The sequence below is a fragment of the Astatotilapia calliptera genome, chromosome 11 (genome assembly GCF_964374335.1).
Source record: "Astatotilapia calliptera chromosome 11, fAstCal68.1, whole genome shotgun sequence".
NCBI classification, from domain to species: domain Eukaryota; kingdom Metazoa; phylum Chordata; class Actinopteri; order Cichliformes; family Cichlidae; genus Astatotilapia; species Astatotilapia calliptera.
The window spans coordinates 15,668,905-15,685,839 of NC_137432.1; the positions used below are offsets into that span (position 1 = coordinate 15,668,905).

The 16,935-nt window shown below is 46.1% G+C and overlaps 1 protein-coding gene across 3 annotated transcripts in view; it reads left to right on the forward strand.

The window, feature by feature from the left end:
• The window catches only part of LOC113032356 (zinc finger protein 236), a 60,776-nt gene that overhangs the window by 34,722 nt on the left and 9,119 nt on the right, over positions 1-16,935 (forward strand). For all 3 annotated transcript variants that reach the window (XM_026185245.2, XM_080307839.1, XM_080307840.1), the window contains 9 exons: positions 401-546; positions 947-1,178; positions 1,273-1,458; positions 2,338-2,496; positions 5,028-5,185; positions 5,333-5,461; positions 5,585-5,773; positions 7,764-7,893; positions 10,741-10,914. In XM_026185245.2, the coding sequence (XP_026041030.2) occupies positions 401-546; positions 947-1,178; positions 1,273-1,458; positions 2,338-2,496; positions 5,028-5,185; positions 5,333-5,461; positions 5,585-5,773; positions 7,764-7,893; positions 10,741-10,914 (1,503 nt within the window). The remainder of the gene's footprint in view (positions 1-400; positions 547-946; positions 1,179-1,272; positions 1,459-2,337; positions 2,497-5,027; positions 5,186-5,332; positions 5,462-5,584; positions 5,774-7,763; positions 7,894-10,740; positions 10,915-16,935) is intronic.

Here is a 16,935-nt window from a genome sequence, read left to right on the forward strand (position 1 = left end):
TCTCCAAACATTCACAGTGATCGAATAAAAGAAAAGGGAAACAACAAATGATGCAGGGACGACATTGTGATTATTAATTGGGTTTTTGGAGGAGCTCTGATTTCTAAATGCAGCACTGCAGTCAAACATTCGCTAAAATGTTTAAACGATTAGATTGATGAAGTCTGGCAACATATAAATTTACTTTTCCCACCCTTCACCTGGAGCAGGACAGTGGAGTATTCAGGATTCCTCCCCCCCCCCCAACATAGAAAACTTTTAACTCACATTTTCCTGCTAAGAACTGTTATCCATTAACCGTTAATTATAGTCTTATTCGCGTGGTCCTAATCCTGTATTATTACATAGCTACTCTCCTGTCAAACATTTACATATGTTTGTGTCTGTGTGTGTGCCTCAGCTGCAGGAGACTTGACCGTGTCGCTCCCAGATGGCCTTACCACGCTGGACGGCATCCACTTGCAGCTGACGCCCGCCAACCTGGTGTGTCCCAACGTCCAGATCTCCGGCATCGACACCAGCAACATCAACAACATCACACTACAGGTTACACATCACCCCTGCCGAACTCTGTGTTATTATCCATATTACTATCCATGTCTAGCCAGCCTAATGTAGGTTGAGATGTGCTCCGAAGAAAACGTGTTTGAGTAATGGTTATTGAAATAGTGTAAGCTATTGAAGGGTGAGTGGTGGCAGGGTGGCAGTCATGCTTCTGAGTAATCGACAGGGAGGCACATCCTATAGTGATACAAGCTAGGAATGAGAACAGTGTCAGTCAACAAAGTCATACATAAAACTTTGAAAATGTTTAAAAGCATTGAAAGGAAATCTTATCATTACTTTATTCCATAATGTAAAAGAAAAGAAAATCCTAACATTGTTGCTGATTCCCCCACACATGCTCTCCTTCATTTTCAAGTTAAGTAATACTCTCTCCTTTCAGATCGATCCCGCCCTCCTGCAGCAGACTCTACAGCAAGGCGGCCTCCTCTCGCAGCCCCTGAGTGTCGATACAGGTCTGGTCTCCCACTCAGGGAGCCAGCTCATGTCTACAACTGACACCTCAGTGTCTGCCAACGTTGTCATCCACCCACTGACCAGCCTGGCCTTGCAGCCCTCCACTATCACACCTGCGCAGGTCACAATGGCTGGACTATCTGAGCAGGATGCTGCCAGTATGTATGACAGCTCTAAGTGAAAAAAACATACAGAGTGGCCACATTGTACTAGGAGGTCACCATCTGTGTTATGTTGCTGTGGGTTGTGCAGGTTCTCAGGACCTAAGCAATGTCATGGGCAGCTCTGCGCTAGTGGCAGGTGGCAACAGCGGTCAGGAGATCACCCTGACCATCAACAACTCCAGCCTGACACAAGCTCTCGCCCAAGTCCAGGCTTCAGCTGCTGGTTCTGGCACAGCAGGAGGAAATCCTCAGGAGATCACCCTCACCATATCAGGTAGAAACAAAAATATCAAATACCAAAAATACACAGCTCTGCTGAACATGTTTTTTAGTAAAGGCAGAAAGGGGCTATTGATAACAAACATGGGAAAATAATAATTTTAAAAAAGCTCTCAACTATCACTATTGATTTTCTCACTCAGGCAAATACACTAGCAGGCAAAGAGGAAAAAATGAAGCCAATAATAACTCAGAGCCATTTCACAAACCCAGATCTAAAGACACTCTATTAGAGGCCATTTTTCAGCTTTTGTATACACCATCAGCATCACCCATTTGGCTGTATCATCTGGGGATTTAAAGTTCATTGCATCAACAATGTGAAGGAGGGATGTAGCTGTATCACTAAGCCTGCTAAGTCTACTCAGCTCAGCTCAATCTCTCTTTCATTTCAGCTCTCTGACTTATTGTATCGTGATTGCAGTCTTTCAGATTAAAGCTTTAAGAAGCTATTCTCATTTCAAGTTTTTTATTTATGAATAAGTGTAGTTCCATCAAAAATAAGATTTTTTCCTGCCCAGGCAGCAGAAATTATTGGGCTGGAAATACATCGTCTTAAGAGAGAAAAATGTTATCAGTCATATTCTTCTTATTTTAGTGTGACAATATGTTTGGTTAATAAAAGTTAAGCACTTATTAAACTACACCGTATGTGGCATTGCATGGCATATTAATCATGTGTAAAACCTAATTCAATTAACCCTGAAGGAATTTTGTTGAGTTACTTTGTTTGAATCTTACTTTGTTACTTTGTTTGCGTTTGACCACCCTTCAAAATATGAACTACATTTCAGAAAACACTTAGCATCTTTATAATAGAAGCAAATAACCTCATGAAAATAATTAAAGCTCATGTTCTACAATACAATTGCAGGTCAGGATCTGCTCCCCCAGCCAAACAATCCCAGTGCCGCTGAGATGAACGGCAGCATCAGGCTAGCGTCACCGCTAAACGGCCAAACCACCAGTGCAACTCTGACCATCACCAATGACCACCTGCTACCTCAAAGCCCCGCCAATACTGGAAATGCTGGTAAGACTATACTCGTCTTCTAACCGCGTGTGATAAGAGAGTTGCATTCTTTCCAAACGATTTTTACAGCTTACTTCAAATATGCATCTGCATGTAATATTGCCCTGGTCATGAAAGACATGCATGACCAGAGAAGATCCTGAATTTGACTTGCACCTTCTTTCACAAAAGCTGTTTTTTCAAAAGCTAAACTACAGTAGCTGGCATGACTTGCAGACTTGCAGTTGCTCTCCATGATCTGAAAAAGATTATGCCTGTTTATCAGACTCCTATAAAGGCTGTTATGTTTTTCCTCCACGTTGTTTACACTCTCTCAGCCCTGAAGCATCCCTTCTGTGCTGCTGCACGCACTCTTTCGTTCATCCTCTTATGACTTGCAACTGCCAACATTTTGTTTTCATTCACATTTTGTTCAGGATCCCAACAGATTTCCTTTGACTTTTTTTGTAATATGACAAGACTTTTGGGTTTCAGAGAAACTAAACTTTATTAGAAGTAGAGGGTTCTACTTCACCAGCACAAACTGTGAGAGGTCCCCCAACTGTGGAGAGATCAAAGTGCACGAGGAAAGCTGCCAGATAGATTTTCAAACCTGAGAAACCCTAATCGTCTGCCATGTCGAGATCACTCAAGAGATATTAAAAAATTGCTATGACAAAAATGAAGCTTGAACTTTTCTGCTCTCTAACAGGGAGCGTGCCAGAAAAATTGCAACTCAGGGTTGTGTTTTTATTTTTTTTATTTTTTCTCCAGACAAAAAGCTAAAGCAGGCTCGTCAATTGTTGCAATTGACTGTCAATGCTGCTGGATTCAAGTGTTTTGGAACCCCTCAATTCGAATGCTAGCAGCTAATTTTGACAGATGGTTAACACCTCTTTCTTTAGCTACCCACTTATGTCTGATTTTAGGGTTGCAGCTATCGATTGTTACTTTGACTGATTGACTAATTTGATAATAAATACTTTTGTCTTCTTAATAAGCATTAGTAAATATTCGAAAGAGAAAAAAAATTACAGGTCTTTCAAAATGAGCTGCTCATTGGTTTCCATGTTAGAAATTCCAGTGTTTTACAGTGCATACAGCATCTGTCAAAAAAAAGAAAAACAGCTTAACCCCGTGACCCTGTTTATATATATTTTTAAAGAAAATATTATATTAAATGCAAAAATATATAAATACTCTCAAGTCAAATAAAAAAGATATATATGCAATATAAACAAAGGCATAAACATTTATCTTAATTTTGTTATTTTGGAAAGATTTCTGACATTAGTAGGAGGTAAAAAGAGTTCTGAAAGTGAAGATTTTTGTGGCGTTTGTATCTGTGAGTTTTTATGCTGTGCAAGTTCAAGTGTACAACTGAATGAGTGAGTTTGTGCCTTTAAAACCTAACAACGCTGAGGTCAGTGGGGTTTTACTGGCTTTGATCTGAAAAAGGTAGAAAAATAAAATAAAATGTAAAAATGAAAGCCTTGAAATAAATATGGTCCAGTACATACTGGTTTAGACTCACCCCTGTTCACCTCCATGTAAAATAGGACAAGCAGTACAATTTAAACATATTATCAAACTGAATTAGCAGTTTATCAGCATACTTTAATACAACTTCTGGAAGCTTGAATAACTACTTTATAGTTATGAAGTCCAGTCTGTCAGAGAGCTGGTCACCTAGAAGCCTAATCAAATTTTCAGTCTCATCTATATCTCTTCATTACCTTCCACTTAACTCAAGTGGAAAGAAAAATAATAATAATAATGTTCCCACAGCTTCTCTGAGACACACAGAGCATCTTTGATTTTGTTGCTTTGGCTAAAACCTTCCTGTCACTCTGTCTGCAGACACGGTCCAACCCGTGATTTGACTGAGAAACTGTATTTTTATTCAAACCAAATATTGTCTAGTTTTGTGCGTCTCTAATGCAATATCCTCCCAAACCTAATGAATCTGCCAGTGTTAGTTTCAGTCAGAGAGCAAAGCACCAAAAGAGCTGTGGTTGCCAGCCCAAACCCTCATCTGTCTCAGGTGTCCCAGATTTGTGTGAGAGGATACTTGTCAAAAGACTGTTCTTTAAAACGTGGAGTGAAATTATCCTTCATTCTGGCCAGCCAGAGATATGATTTCATAGACCCAACAGGAAATGAAAACTGCTCTGATAAGGCAGTATGAGAGGCGAGGTTAGTGAATGTAAGTGGGCTAAAACTGCAGCTTTCCGTTGTCACAGACAGCCAGAGTTTTACGCCGGATTCTCTCCCTGACGTAACCCCAAAGGGGATTTTTGTCTGTAATTGAACCAGTGACCCTTCATTTGCCAAGAACATTTGTTAACCACTACACCAATGGAGACACTAATATTGCAAAAAGGTTTTGTGGATAAGTGAAAAATGAGCTTTTTTATGGCATCCAGGTCTGTTGTGTCTAAGAGGATAATGTTCATTTAAACACAGTTTCTTTGTATGTCTGCATTTTGCGCACAGTTGCTGGTGGCATAAACCAGCTGGGTATTAACCTTTTAACCACTCTCTCCTGTCAGTCACCAGTCTGCCACCAAGCACCACCCTGTCTCACACTGCTGCCTCCCAGAGCCTAGTGATGTCACCAGGAACTGTGGCCAGTGATGGCAGCGTCACACTAACCCTTGCAGATGCTCAGGGCATGCTGGATGGCGTCACCTTAAACCTCAATACACAGGTATAAAAAAAACCCAAATGTCCAGCACAATTTACAGACTGTAGTAGCTGCTATTTTGCATTGTTACTAATTTAACATGACAATCAAAATGTGTCAGACATGAGTTATGTCATGAAGCGCTTTTTCAATGTATATTTTGTTTTTTAGGGTCAGACTTTCCCTGCAGTACTGAATGATTCTGGCCTAACAGGACAGCCAGGGACCACAGGCCAGCAGGTCATACTGGTTAGCCACCAGTCCCAGTCCGCAAATGGAGCAACAGACAATGGATATACTGTAAGTATATTTGTTTTGCTTGCTTCACCAATCCAGGGGAAGAGCTCAAAGAGTGCCTGTCAGCTGATGTTTATACCATCACCATTATGCATTGTAAGCTCTTTGTCTTTGTGCGTGCTTCAGATTTCCACTGATAAGGGTGGGAAAGAGCTCCAGGTGGATACTGATAACCGAAATCAGTGTTTCTACTGTAATCAAGTGTGCCAGAATGCCAATACACTGCGACGTCACTGCAGACAGGCTCACGGCAAGGACCGCTGTCATGTCTGCAGCCTCTGTAGAAAGGCCTTCAAGCGAGCTACACACCTGAAAGTAAGAACTTATACAGACACAGCCTGTTGAAAAATTGTTTTAAATCTAAGCTGCTGAGAGCATTTATCTAAATCATCCAGCTATTGGAATACAGGAAAAAAACCCTGCTTTTTATATAAAGACATAGAAATGATAAATGACCCTCTTTAGGTTTTATTAAAGCAGTATGTCAACTTGCATGGCACGGTTTGTTTTTTTATTTTATTTTTATTAGTCAGTGCCTCTACCTTAGGTGTGAAAGTTATAGATTTGAAGACTGTAAGAAAAGTAGCTTCACATTTTAATGCATCAAAAAACTCAATACAACACAGCCTGTGTACGGGTAAATCTTCAAGTTGCAGTCCCTGTCACTTTTAACTACACAACAAAGCAATCAGACTGTGAAGGAGCGTGCATGCTTCTCTTTGCCACTGACCCTCTTCACAGTCAAGCACACAAATGCCAGGGAGAAGGAAGACACAGCTCTGTACTCAAGCCCTCTTCCTGCTATTTTTCGTCTTTCTTCTCAAAGGCCACAAAGTGAAAGCCCTTTTTTTTCTGTAAATGTGCCCCAGTGCGTTGAACAGTAACTGTCTCCCATGAATGTAGTGCGGTGGAGATTAATTGCTGTCACACAGAGAGCGGCTGACCTCTTTCCACATCCCTGAGACTCTTTATTAGTCTACAACCAGAAGTTGGATGTTGACGGGTTTTTTAAAATGAATTAGTCCTGCAGTTATTTTTCATTTTTCCTGTTGGACCCCAGATAATGATTTGGCTTTTTTAATTACAGCCAGACATCCAAAAACTTTAGCTTCATAATATACTGAAAAAATTAACTGCACACTTACAGAATACCCAATCCGTTTTTGCTTCAAAGCAAATTCCTCCGGAAATATCAGGAATACAGATACATTAATAATGTGGTACAATTGTACAGTAGTCCACTGTCATAAATCACTGGAGCTTTTTAAGCTGCAATAGAATATTTACCTCAATTAATATATAATAACTCACTGCCTTTTTTGCCAAAAGTTAAGGAGGTGTCTTTTGTGTGTATATCAGAGATAAATCTACAGCCAGGATAGCTTACAGTGTAGAAATGGGAGACTGACTAGCCTAGCTCACGCCAGATGCAACAAAATCACCCTATCAGTTATTCAGTGTACACCATAGTGTGTTTTTTGTCAGCTCTTTTACTTTTGTTGCTATGATACTAGATAGTCACAGAATAAAAGTGTCACTGCTTAACTGTTAGAGCCACAGTGAACAAAATGTTCCTCCAAACATTATTTTTCATATCAGCAATGTAGTGTACTTGCAACCCAGTATCGTGATAGCCTCGAATTTCATTTGCTACATGTATGAATATTCAGAGGGCTGCACTATTGACTTCTACTTCATTAGAGTTTAGCATTTGTACAGCTAGGATGTAATAGCTGGTCAGTGTTGGTTACTTGGAAAACTGAGTACAAAGTGTTAGCATAAGTAGTGTTAGATTTCCTTGATAATACAAAAAAGCACTACCACGGTACTAAAACTAGCTTAAAATGTTGTCTGATAATAGTAATATATAAATAGAACGTGGAGCACAGAAATGTGAGAGGTAATATATCTTCAGTAATTCAGAAACGATGACTACCTTACATAGATTTATGTCATTGAGATCAGTACTCCTGATCAACACTGATCTTAATAAACATTTACTGAGATGAGCATATTTTTATTAATCCTTTATTTATCCAGGTAAAAAATCTCATTGAGATTAAAAATCTCATTTCCAAGAGAGACCTGGCAGTATAGTAATACTGGGTGTAATTAATCTCCTTGTGTTGTCAAAGCAGCCCTAATTCTCTGTGACAAGGTCAAAGGATGCTGCTAATTTCTTTGAGGAATACAAATACAAATGATGAAATACAAATATTTGTGCAGGTTTTTCGCACTGATGCTGTGAGCGCCTGTCTGCTGAGGACAGAGTTAGACTGTAACTGTAAACTCATTTTATCTGCAGGAACATAAACGAGTGCACCAGCCGGGCCCGTCACCCAGCTCCCAGAAGCCCAGAGTCTTCAGTTGTTCCTCCTGCGTAAAAGCCTTCGCCAAGCGTAGTCAGCTGGAGAGACACAATCGAACGCACACAGGTGACAAAACACTGTCGTTCATTATAGTTTAAAATCCCAAACCCTAATCTGACAGTAGATGTAAAAGGCTGAGATGGTTTGGACATGTTCAGAGGAGGGGTGGTAGATAAGAGGAGAGTCTGCTATTGTTTTAGAAATACAAACGACCGTGTATTTTCTTTAATATTAACATCATTTCAAAGCTTGAAGACTTATTTATTTTTCGACATAATCGCCATTTTGGTCGATTTTTAAACGCTGTGGCAGTTTTATAATACCCATGTCATACCCGCTTGCTGCCACTGTAGCAGAATCGCCTTCCGGACAAATGTTCTTTCAACCTTGGCAACATGTTGTAGTCACTGGGTTGTAGTACAGGCCGTTTTTAAAAAAAAAAAAAAGTAATATGTAATAAATAGTGTTGTGTATATACAGTTGAGTTATTGCCCATAGGATTGGTATTGCACAGTGGTGGTCCATAGAGGAAGTGGGAAGAAAAAAAAAAAATTTTGGGGGGGGGTCAGTTATGGCTTTGGGAAAGAAACTGTTTTTGAGTCTGTGGGTTTTTGTGCTGATGCACCTGTAGCGCAGGCTGAACATGTTGAAACCAGGGTGGGAGCTGTCCTTGATAATGTTTGCTGCTCTGCTGAGGCTGCGGGAGGAATAAATGTCCATCAGGGAGGGGAGAGGGCAGCCGATCATCTTCTGTGCTGTCTTGACCACACTCTGAAGCCTCACTCTATCCGCCTTGGTGCAGCTGCCGTACCATACCGTGATGCAGTAGGTTAGCAGGCTCTCAATGGACGAGCGGTAAAAGGTCAGCAGCAGGTTGGAGTTCAGCTTGTACTTCCTGTGGACTCTCAGGAAGTGCAGCCGCTGTTGGGCCCTCTTGACGACCGCTGAGATATTGTCTGTCCAGGAGATGTCAGCAGAGATGAGGACACCAAGGAACCGGAAGGTGTGGACCCTCTCCACACACTCCCCATTGATGTAAAGGGGGGCCAAGTCAGTGCTGTGTCTCCTGAAGTCAACAATGAGCTCTTTGGTTTTCTTAGTGTTCAGTGCCAGGTTGTTTTCTGAACACCATGCTGCCAGCTTCAGGACTTCCTCTCTGTACTCTGCCTCGTCTCCCTTTGAGATGAGTCCGACTACCGTGGTGTCATCTGCAAACTTGATGATGAGAGTGTTGTTGTGGGTCGAACTGCAGTCGTGGGTGTAGAGAGAATACAGGAGGGGGCTCAGCACACAGCCCTGTGGGGAGCTGGTGCTCAGTGTGCGAGTGAAGGAGAGATGAGGGCCGAGTCTTACAGTCTGGGGCCGGTTTGTGAGAAAGTCCTTTATCCAGGCACATGTGAAAGGAGGGAGGCCAAGAGTGACCAGTTTGGTGATGAGGCTGTCCGGGATGATTGTATTAAAGGCTGAGCTGTAGTCCACGAAGAACATTCGGACGTAGTTCTGCCACTGCTCTAGGTGACTCAGCACAGCGTGGAGGGCTGTGGCGATGCTGACAGGTACTGTGAAACACTGGAAAAACTCAGACGGGCATTTCAGAACTGGAGAACAGGAATACTGAGCAAGGGCGTAAGCATTCTCCACGACACCGCGCGTCCACAAGTCGCCCGTCATAAATACACGGTTGTTTGTATTTCTAAAACAATAGGAGACCTTACTTTTGGGATTACCCTCGTACATTAACTCCTTTGTTGAGACTAATAATATGATTATTGAAAAAAAGTGGGATTTCAAGCAGTGTGTGTCATATTAAGCAGCTACAATCTTCCCCTTTCAGGCTCACTAATTCAAAAACTTATGCAAAGTTTATAAGCACATAAAAAACATATTTCTGTCCTATCTTTCATTGGATCTCTCTCTGCTGGGTTAGCTCATAATTTTGTGCTGCGGGGTTTGTTATGCTTTATCTTTTAGCAGAAAACCCCCCAGAAATGTTCCACTTCCCCTTTGCTCCCAGCTTACGACTGACGTTTGTCACTGCTTGTTATCTCATGCCTAGCTTAACAGACGTGACAGGCCCTGAAATGAAAAATGTTTGAGGAGAAGCGACTCTGGTTGTGTAGCCCTGAATTCCTTAGGAATAGGAGCTGTTTCTTTGGTTAGTTTTGTACAGCAAGTTAGTGCAAAGAGTTGTAGCTTAAGCATAAACAATGTAGGCATAGCTGCTTTGCCTGTGTGTCAGAAGATGTGAAATAAATTGTGTCTTGAGGGGAAAAAGAATATGATTTCTTTACATGGCCATTATCACAATAGCATCCAGCTGCTTCGGTTCAGCTGGATGCTGATTTGTTTGTTTCAGCAGGACACGGCATTAATACGTGAAGAGTTTTCTTACATCTGGCGTACTGAAGGGTCTGCATTTTAGATCCCAGTAACTGAACTGCAGGAGACTGCAGCATTAAAAACACTTGCTTTAGGTTCACCATCTCTCCTTAATGAAACCAGAAAATCACCACCTCTAAATGCACACTCCTACAGTAACAGTGACCTTTCAGCACCCTCATCAAGGACGCAGCGGGTTATGGCAGTTTAATTTCGACACCTAGAAAATTACTCACAAGAGGAAACATGTCAGGATTTGTGTGGCTTTTGTTTCCTACTCAGATTGTAGTACACTTTTGTTAATAACATAGCTTGTGAAAGCAGTTTGTGCACAATGCAGTTCACTTCACAGCTGCTTATTTACAGGAATAAAATCCTTATATCATTATCCATCAATGGGAGCGTTTTGTTCAGCTGTTTGTGAATCAGAGGAGAATCTTTACTAAGAATGTACACAGTATGTGTGAGTTTTTGAACATATTGGGGTAGCATCTGTTGATACTGATTAAACTGTGGGCCTGTGTGTTACTGCAGGTGAGCGGCCTTTCAAGTGCACTCAGTGTGACAAGGCCTTCAACCAGAAGAGCGCTCTGCAGGTCCACATGGTCAAACACACTGGAAAGAAGCCATTCAAGTGTGAGGTGTGCAACATCAGATTCACCCAGAAAAGCAACATGAAGCATCACATGAAGAGATCGCACGGCTACGGTAAGCGCCGGGTGTCACGGCACTAATTAGAAAAAAACCCGCATCTCTCTCCTGTTAGATTCTCTTTCAGTCAGAAAAAAAATGTTTCCAAGGTCATTGAGGAATTTAGCGCGTCACAAAAAAGTCTTTGTGTCTCTTAGTGTCAAGGTTACATTTCCTACACGGTGGGAATGGTGAACATTAAAAGGTGTCTCTGAGCGCTTAAATGATTGAAAAGCACTACAGGCTGTCCCCATTAGAAAAAACACACACCATCTCTCATCCTCGCATGTAGTATCTGTGGGGCTTCACTTCATGATCCTTCTCATTAAGAATGAGTTGTTAGAATGCCAACACTCAGTCTCATCAAACACACACACACACGTGCAGTCGCCTTCATCTTGCAGGCTTGGTGAAGCTTCACAGCAGGGGAGCTTTGCTGAGTGGTCCATCAGCTGTTCCCAGAAGCCTCCACTTTGATATCTATCATTGACATGAATGTTAATTTATTGTCTTTCTTTACCCCAAGACTAGGGATGGGTATTGATAAGATTTTAACGATTCCGATTCCATTTTCGATTCTGTTTAACGATTCGATTCTTTATCGATTCTCTTATCGATTCTTATTTTTAAAAAAGGAGAACATGTCGATTAGCTTAGAACTTTGTTTTTAATCTTCTCTTTGAACAAGATAGAAATTTAGGAGTAACATGGCCTTACAAACCCAACAGTGAGATCTTAAGAGATCCAGCCTACGGCTCTTCAATGGGGTGTCACAGGGTCCCCAGGAAAAAAAATGTATATGTAAAATAATAAAATAAATATTCTCCTGTAGCAATAACAAAGTGTAACATAAATTATTCTGTAGCAATTACACAAGAATATCCAGTAATGTCCCTGCCTACAATTAAACACATTCACTTACCAAAGTGAAATCGGGGGCATCTGCTGTGGCAAATGGGTGCAAGCCTTTGACCACAAACTTAGTCACTGCTCGGTGACATTCGTCTATCCTGGCCTGAAAGGAGACGCTACCGGTAGACTGCAGTGAGAACTGCCAGCATCTGAGCCAGCCAGACTCTGTCTGTCTCTCTCATCACGGTCACCTAAATGCACAGTAATGGCAGGTTCCCTTTCAGTCGATTCACTCGGTACAACACATAAGTATGGGATATCACGCCCTCGCGTGTCCTGGCTGAAGAAACCTTTATTCACGCCTTTACGGCAGATGACGTGTGATGACACGCGCAAGGCCCCGCCCGCACATATAGCCGCTGCCATCACCGTCATCCCTCAGTTCTTACGCTCTTCACCTCGCTGAGAACACCTCTGCTGAGTTGCGCTAGCTAGCTACTGCTAGTTAGCTCCGTTGTCTGCCAACTTGAACCTAGCTTAACTGCCCCTGTTGGTGTTAGCCTCCACCGCCCAGCTGGTGCGTAGGCTGCCCGCGGAGCGCTATTTTCAAGTTTTTCTTGTGCAGCGTTTCGCTTTGCGTTTTGGGAATGGACTCCAAACCGAAGCGAGCAAAGCAGAAATCTTCTGTTCGCCCCTGTCCTCAGGGATGTGGTTTCTCTTTGCACGACAGCGACCAGCACGATGCCTGCCCTGTCTGCCTGGGGATCGTCCACGCTAGGAGAGCGTTGACGGAGCCCGAAGCTTGTGCGTTTTGTCGCCAGCTCCGACGCTCGACCCTGGAAAGACGGGTGACGTTTGTGGAAAGAGTGCTGGGACGCTCGGCTGTCGCACGGCATGACCCTCTTCTTTCCGAGTCTGGAGCCCCGGCTTCGTCCGAGTCCGAAGACGAAAATTTTCAGGTCGATGTCCCCGCGATTAGCTGGGCTGACCACATGGAATACGTTGACGGGTTAGCCGATGACGGACCGGAAACATGCAGGAGCGCTGACGGGCTTCAGCCTGGGTTGAAGCCCGCCAGCGCTCCCCAGGAAGACGATGACGTGCTGGACATCGGCCTGGACATCCATGGTTTGTCGGAGGATGAGCAGGAGAGCTCATTGTCGACCCAATATGCCGCCGCTGCTGCGCCGGTCGGCCACGATGACACCTCTCTTTTCTCCCTGTTTCGCCGTGCCGCTGAGAAGCTGCAGGTGGACTGGCCCTCTCCTCCACCAGCTCGGAAGCCGTCGCGGTTTGCGGGTTTTTTCCTTCCACCGGAGCCCGCAACGGCCAAAAACTGCCTCCCCATGTTCCCAGACTTTCTCTGCGAGCTAACAGCGTCATGGGACAAACCTCTGTCTACCCGCGTCACTGTGCCCGGCTATGGACAGTACATGGAATTGGACGGCGCCGAGGGAGCTGGTTTAGCTAACCCACCCCCTATGGAGCCGTCTCTGGCTGCTTATCTGGCCCCGTCCCATAACCATGGTGTCGGTGGCCCCGCAACTCTGCCGTCCAAGCACTGCAGATTCTCGGCCTCGCAGCTGGAGAAGATTTATCGGGCTCAGGCCGGCACCGCTCGAGCCATGAGCTCCGTCACCATGCTCCAGACGTACCAAGCAATGTGCCTGGCGGAGCTTGGATCGCTGGTTCCGGAGGACAGCCCGCTGTCACCTCTTCTTAACGAGGTTAGAGTCACCACGGATTACATCCTCCGTGCGTCTCGCTGTGCAGCGCTCTCCCTGGGCAGAGGGATGGCTTCGACAGTGGTGGCGCAGAGGCACCTGTGGCTGACCCTCTCCGACGTCCCTGATAGAGACAGAGCTGTGTATCTGGACGCACCAGGGTCTGCGGCTGGGTTATTCGGACATTCACTTGAAGCCATTCAGGCTAGATTCGATCTGAGGAAGAAGCAGACGGAAGCTCTGCGCGACATCATCCCCAGACGCCAGCCCCAGCCCAAGCCCACTGCTAGCTCTCACAGGCCCGCCGCTCCTCTGACAGCTGGCAAGAGACCGGCGCCCACTGCTGGAGTGGGAGGGCCGCCGGCGAGAGCACGTACTCCGGCCCGAGCTCCACGCCAGTCGGCCTGGGGCAAAGGCCCTCCCCCGGGCCCCCGACGGGACCCGACGCCCAGGAGGAAGAAGCCTCAGCCCTCCTAGCTGTGATTGCGAGTGGGGAAGGGATCCGGCAGCAGGGAGACGCTGCTCTTACCCCTCTGTTGCCGCACAAGAGGTGCCGCTTAAGTTCTGTTCAGGTTGTCAGCCCCAGAAGGCGCTGCACTTCCCTATCGCGGTCTCCCAAGCACATAACCCCTGCACACGGTTCAGATGTGTTGAATGTTCAAGCGACCACATCGAGTGTTCCCGCTGTTTTTCATTGTTATGCCCCGGAAAAGGTGCACCCAACAAAATGTATAAATGTACATGTTCCCATGTTGCAATCAATAAAGAGTGTTGTTTACTCTCAAACAATCTCAAATGCTCAACCTGCAGGCGAAATGAGCCAGGTCAGGCAGGGGATGCAGTCCCCTGCAGACACACTGGGGGGCGACGGCGCCCCGCCGTCAGTGCTGCAGGCCAGCCGGCTGGCTGCTCACTTCCCTCAGTGGCGCGCTTGCGCCCCCTCTCCGTGGGTGCTGCAAACCGTTGCCATGGGTTACCGGTTGCAGTTCCGGGTCAAGCCGCCTCGTTTCCAAAGAGTCGTGAACACGATTGTCAACCCCGAGGCAGCCTTGGTACTCAGAGAGGAAATACAGGCGCTATTACAGAAGAGAGCAATACGGGTGGTCCCCGCTTCGGAGACGGACAAAGGTTGGTACAGCCGTTATTTTGTCATTCCGAAGAAAGGGGGAGGGCTTCGTCCCATCCTCGACCTGCGAGTCTTGAACACGTACCTGCGAACGTACAGGTTCAAGATGCTAACACTCAGACAGCTCCTGAGTGCAGTCGGCCCGGGAGATTGGTTTGCGACAATCGATCTAACAGATGCTTATTTTCATGTCGCTATACACCCGAAACACAGGCAGTTTCTGAGGTTTGCATTCGAGGGCGTAGCCTACGAATACCTAGTGCTGCCGTTCGGGCTGTCGCTCGCTCCCCGCACCTTTACGAAATGTGCCGAGGCAGCGCTAGCGCCCCTCAGGAAGAGGGGCATCCGCATCTTGGCCTACCTGGACGACTGGGCTCTCGTGGCTTGCTCCAGAGAACAGGCGGAGACGCAGCTGTCGCGGGTTCTGTCACACATTCAGACACTGGGGTTCTCTGTGAACTTTCAGAAGAGCTCGCTAATCCCAGGTCAACAGATCGCTTTTCTCGGTCTGGAAATATACTCTCTTTCCAGCCGCGCACGGTTGTCAGAGCACAGAGTGGCCGCGTTTCATCGCTGCCTCGCTCAATTTCAGCTGGGACGCAGACTGCGTTTCCAGACGATATTGCGCTTGTTGGGCATGATGGCATCTATGATCGCCGTAGTGCCGCTTGGGCTGTTGAAAATGAGAGCGTTTCAACGCTGGACTCTCTCTCACCGTTTGTGTGCTTCGCGTCACCTCCGGAGGAGGCTGCCGGTAACTGCGTCTTGCATGCTAGCTCTCCGTCCTTGGAGGGAGCCCGGGCTACTGCACCAGGGCTCTCGGATTGGGAGGGTGTTGTTTCGCAAGGTGGTGTCCACAGATGCTTCCCTAAGTGGGTGGGGAGCGCTGTGCGAGGGTGCGTCAGTGAGAGGGATCTGGTCCGCGGCTCAGCGCCAGCTGCACATCAACCACTTAGAGCTGTTAGCAGTGTTCTTAGCTCTAAAGCGTTTCCGTCCAGTCCTGCAGGGCCAGCATGTCTTAGTCAGGACGGACAATTCAACAGTGGTGTCTTATATAAACAGGCAGGGAGGAACACGCTCTCTTCCCCTGTTGCAGCTGTCTCGCTCTCTGCTGTTATGGTGCAGTGTTCATTTTCTGACTCTAAGAGCCACCCATGTCCCGGGCCACCTGAACCTGGGGCCGGACCTTCTCTCCAGGGGGGGTCCTCTGGTGAGAGAATGGAGGTTACACCCTTCAATAGTGGCTCAGATGTGGGATCTATTTGGCGAGGCGCAAATAGATCTTTTTGCTTCCAGGGTGAATGCTCACTGCCCCCTGTACTTCTCCATAATCGACCACGATGCACCCTTGGGCTTGGACGCGCTAGCGCACCAATGGCCAGACGTGCTCCTGTATGCATTTCCCCCAGTGGAAATGATATCTCCAATTCTGGAGAGGGTGCGTCGGCATTCCCTCTCTCTGATCCTGGTGGCCCCTTGGTGGCCCGCGAAGTCGTGGTATGCAGAAATAATCAGCCTGCTTGCAGCAAGTCCTTGGCAGCTTCCTCTCCGCAGGGATCTCCTCTCTCAGGCGGGGGGGTAAGTGTTTCATCCGCGCCCGGATCTGTGGCACCTTCATGCTTACCTGCTGAGAGGTTAAACTTGGTTGCTAAGGGTCTGCCACCTAGTGTGGTAGCGACGATTCAGAGCGCCAGGGCCTCGTCTACTAGAGGCTTGTACGCTTACAAATGGCGAGCCTTCGAGCGATGGTGCCAGGACCGCCACACTCTCCCATTTCAGTGCTCTATTGTGGATGTTTTGACATTCCTGCAGGAGCTGTTGGATAAAGGCCTTTCGTTTTCGACGATCAAGGTTTATTTAGCGGCTATATCTGCTTGTCATATCGGTTTTGACGGGGTGACACCAGGTGCGCATCCCCTCGCCGTGCGTTTTCTGAAAGGGGTTCGCCGGCTGAGGCCCGTGCTTAAGTCCAGTGTCCCGGCTTGGGACTTGTCTTTGGTGCTGGAGGCCCTTTGTGGCCCTCCGTTTGAACCCGTTGAGTCGGTAGATATGAAACTTCTTTCGTATAAGACCGCATTACTTCTCGCTTTGGCCTCGGCGAAGCGAGTGGGGGACCTTCATGCGCTGTCTGTGCATCCTGCCTGCACACAGTTTTCTCCTGATGGCCGCAAGGTCGTATTGCGTCCGAATGCCGCCTATCTTCCCAAGGTCATGCCTGCATCTTATAGTTCAATGGAGTTTGAGTTGCTGAGCTTTTGCTCCCCTCCTTTTGAATCTGAGGAGCAGAGGAGGGTGCATTCTCTTTGTCCGGTGCGTGCGCTACGCACCTACATTGAG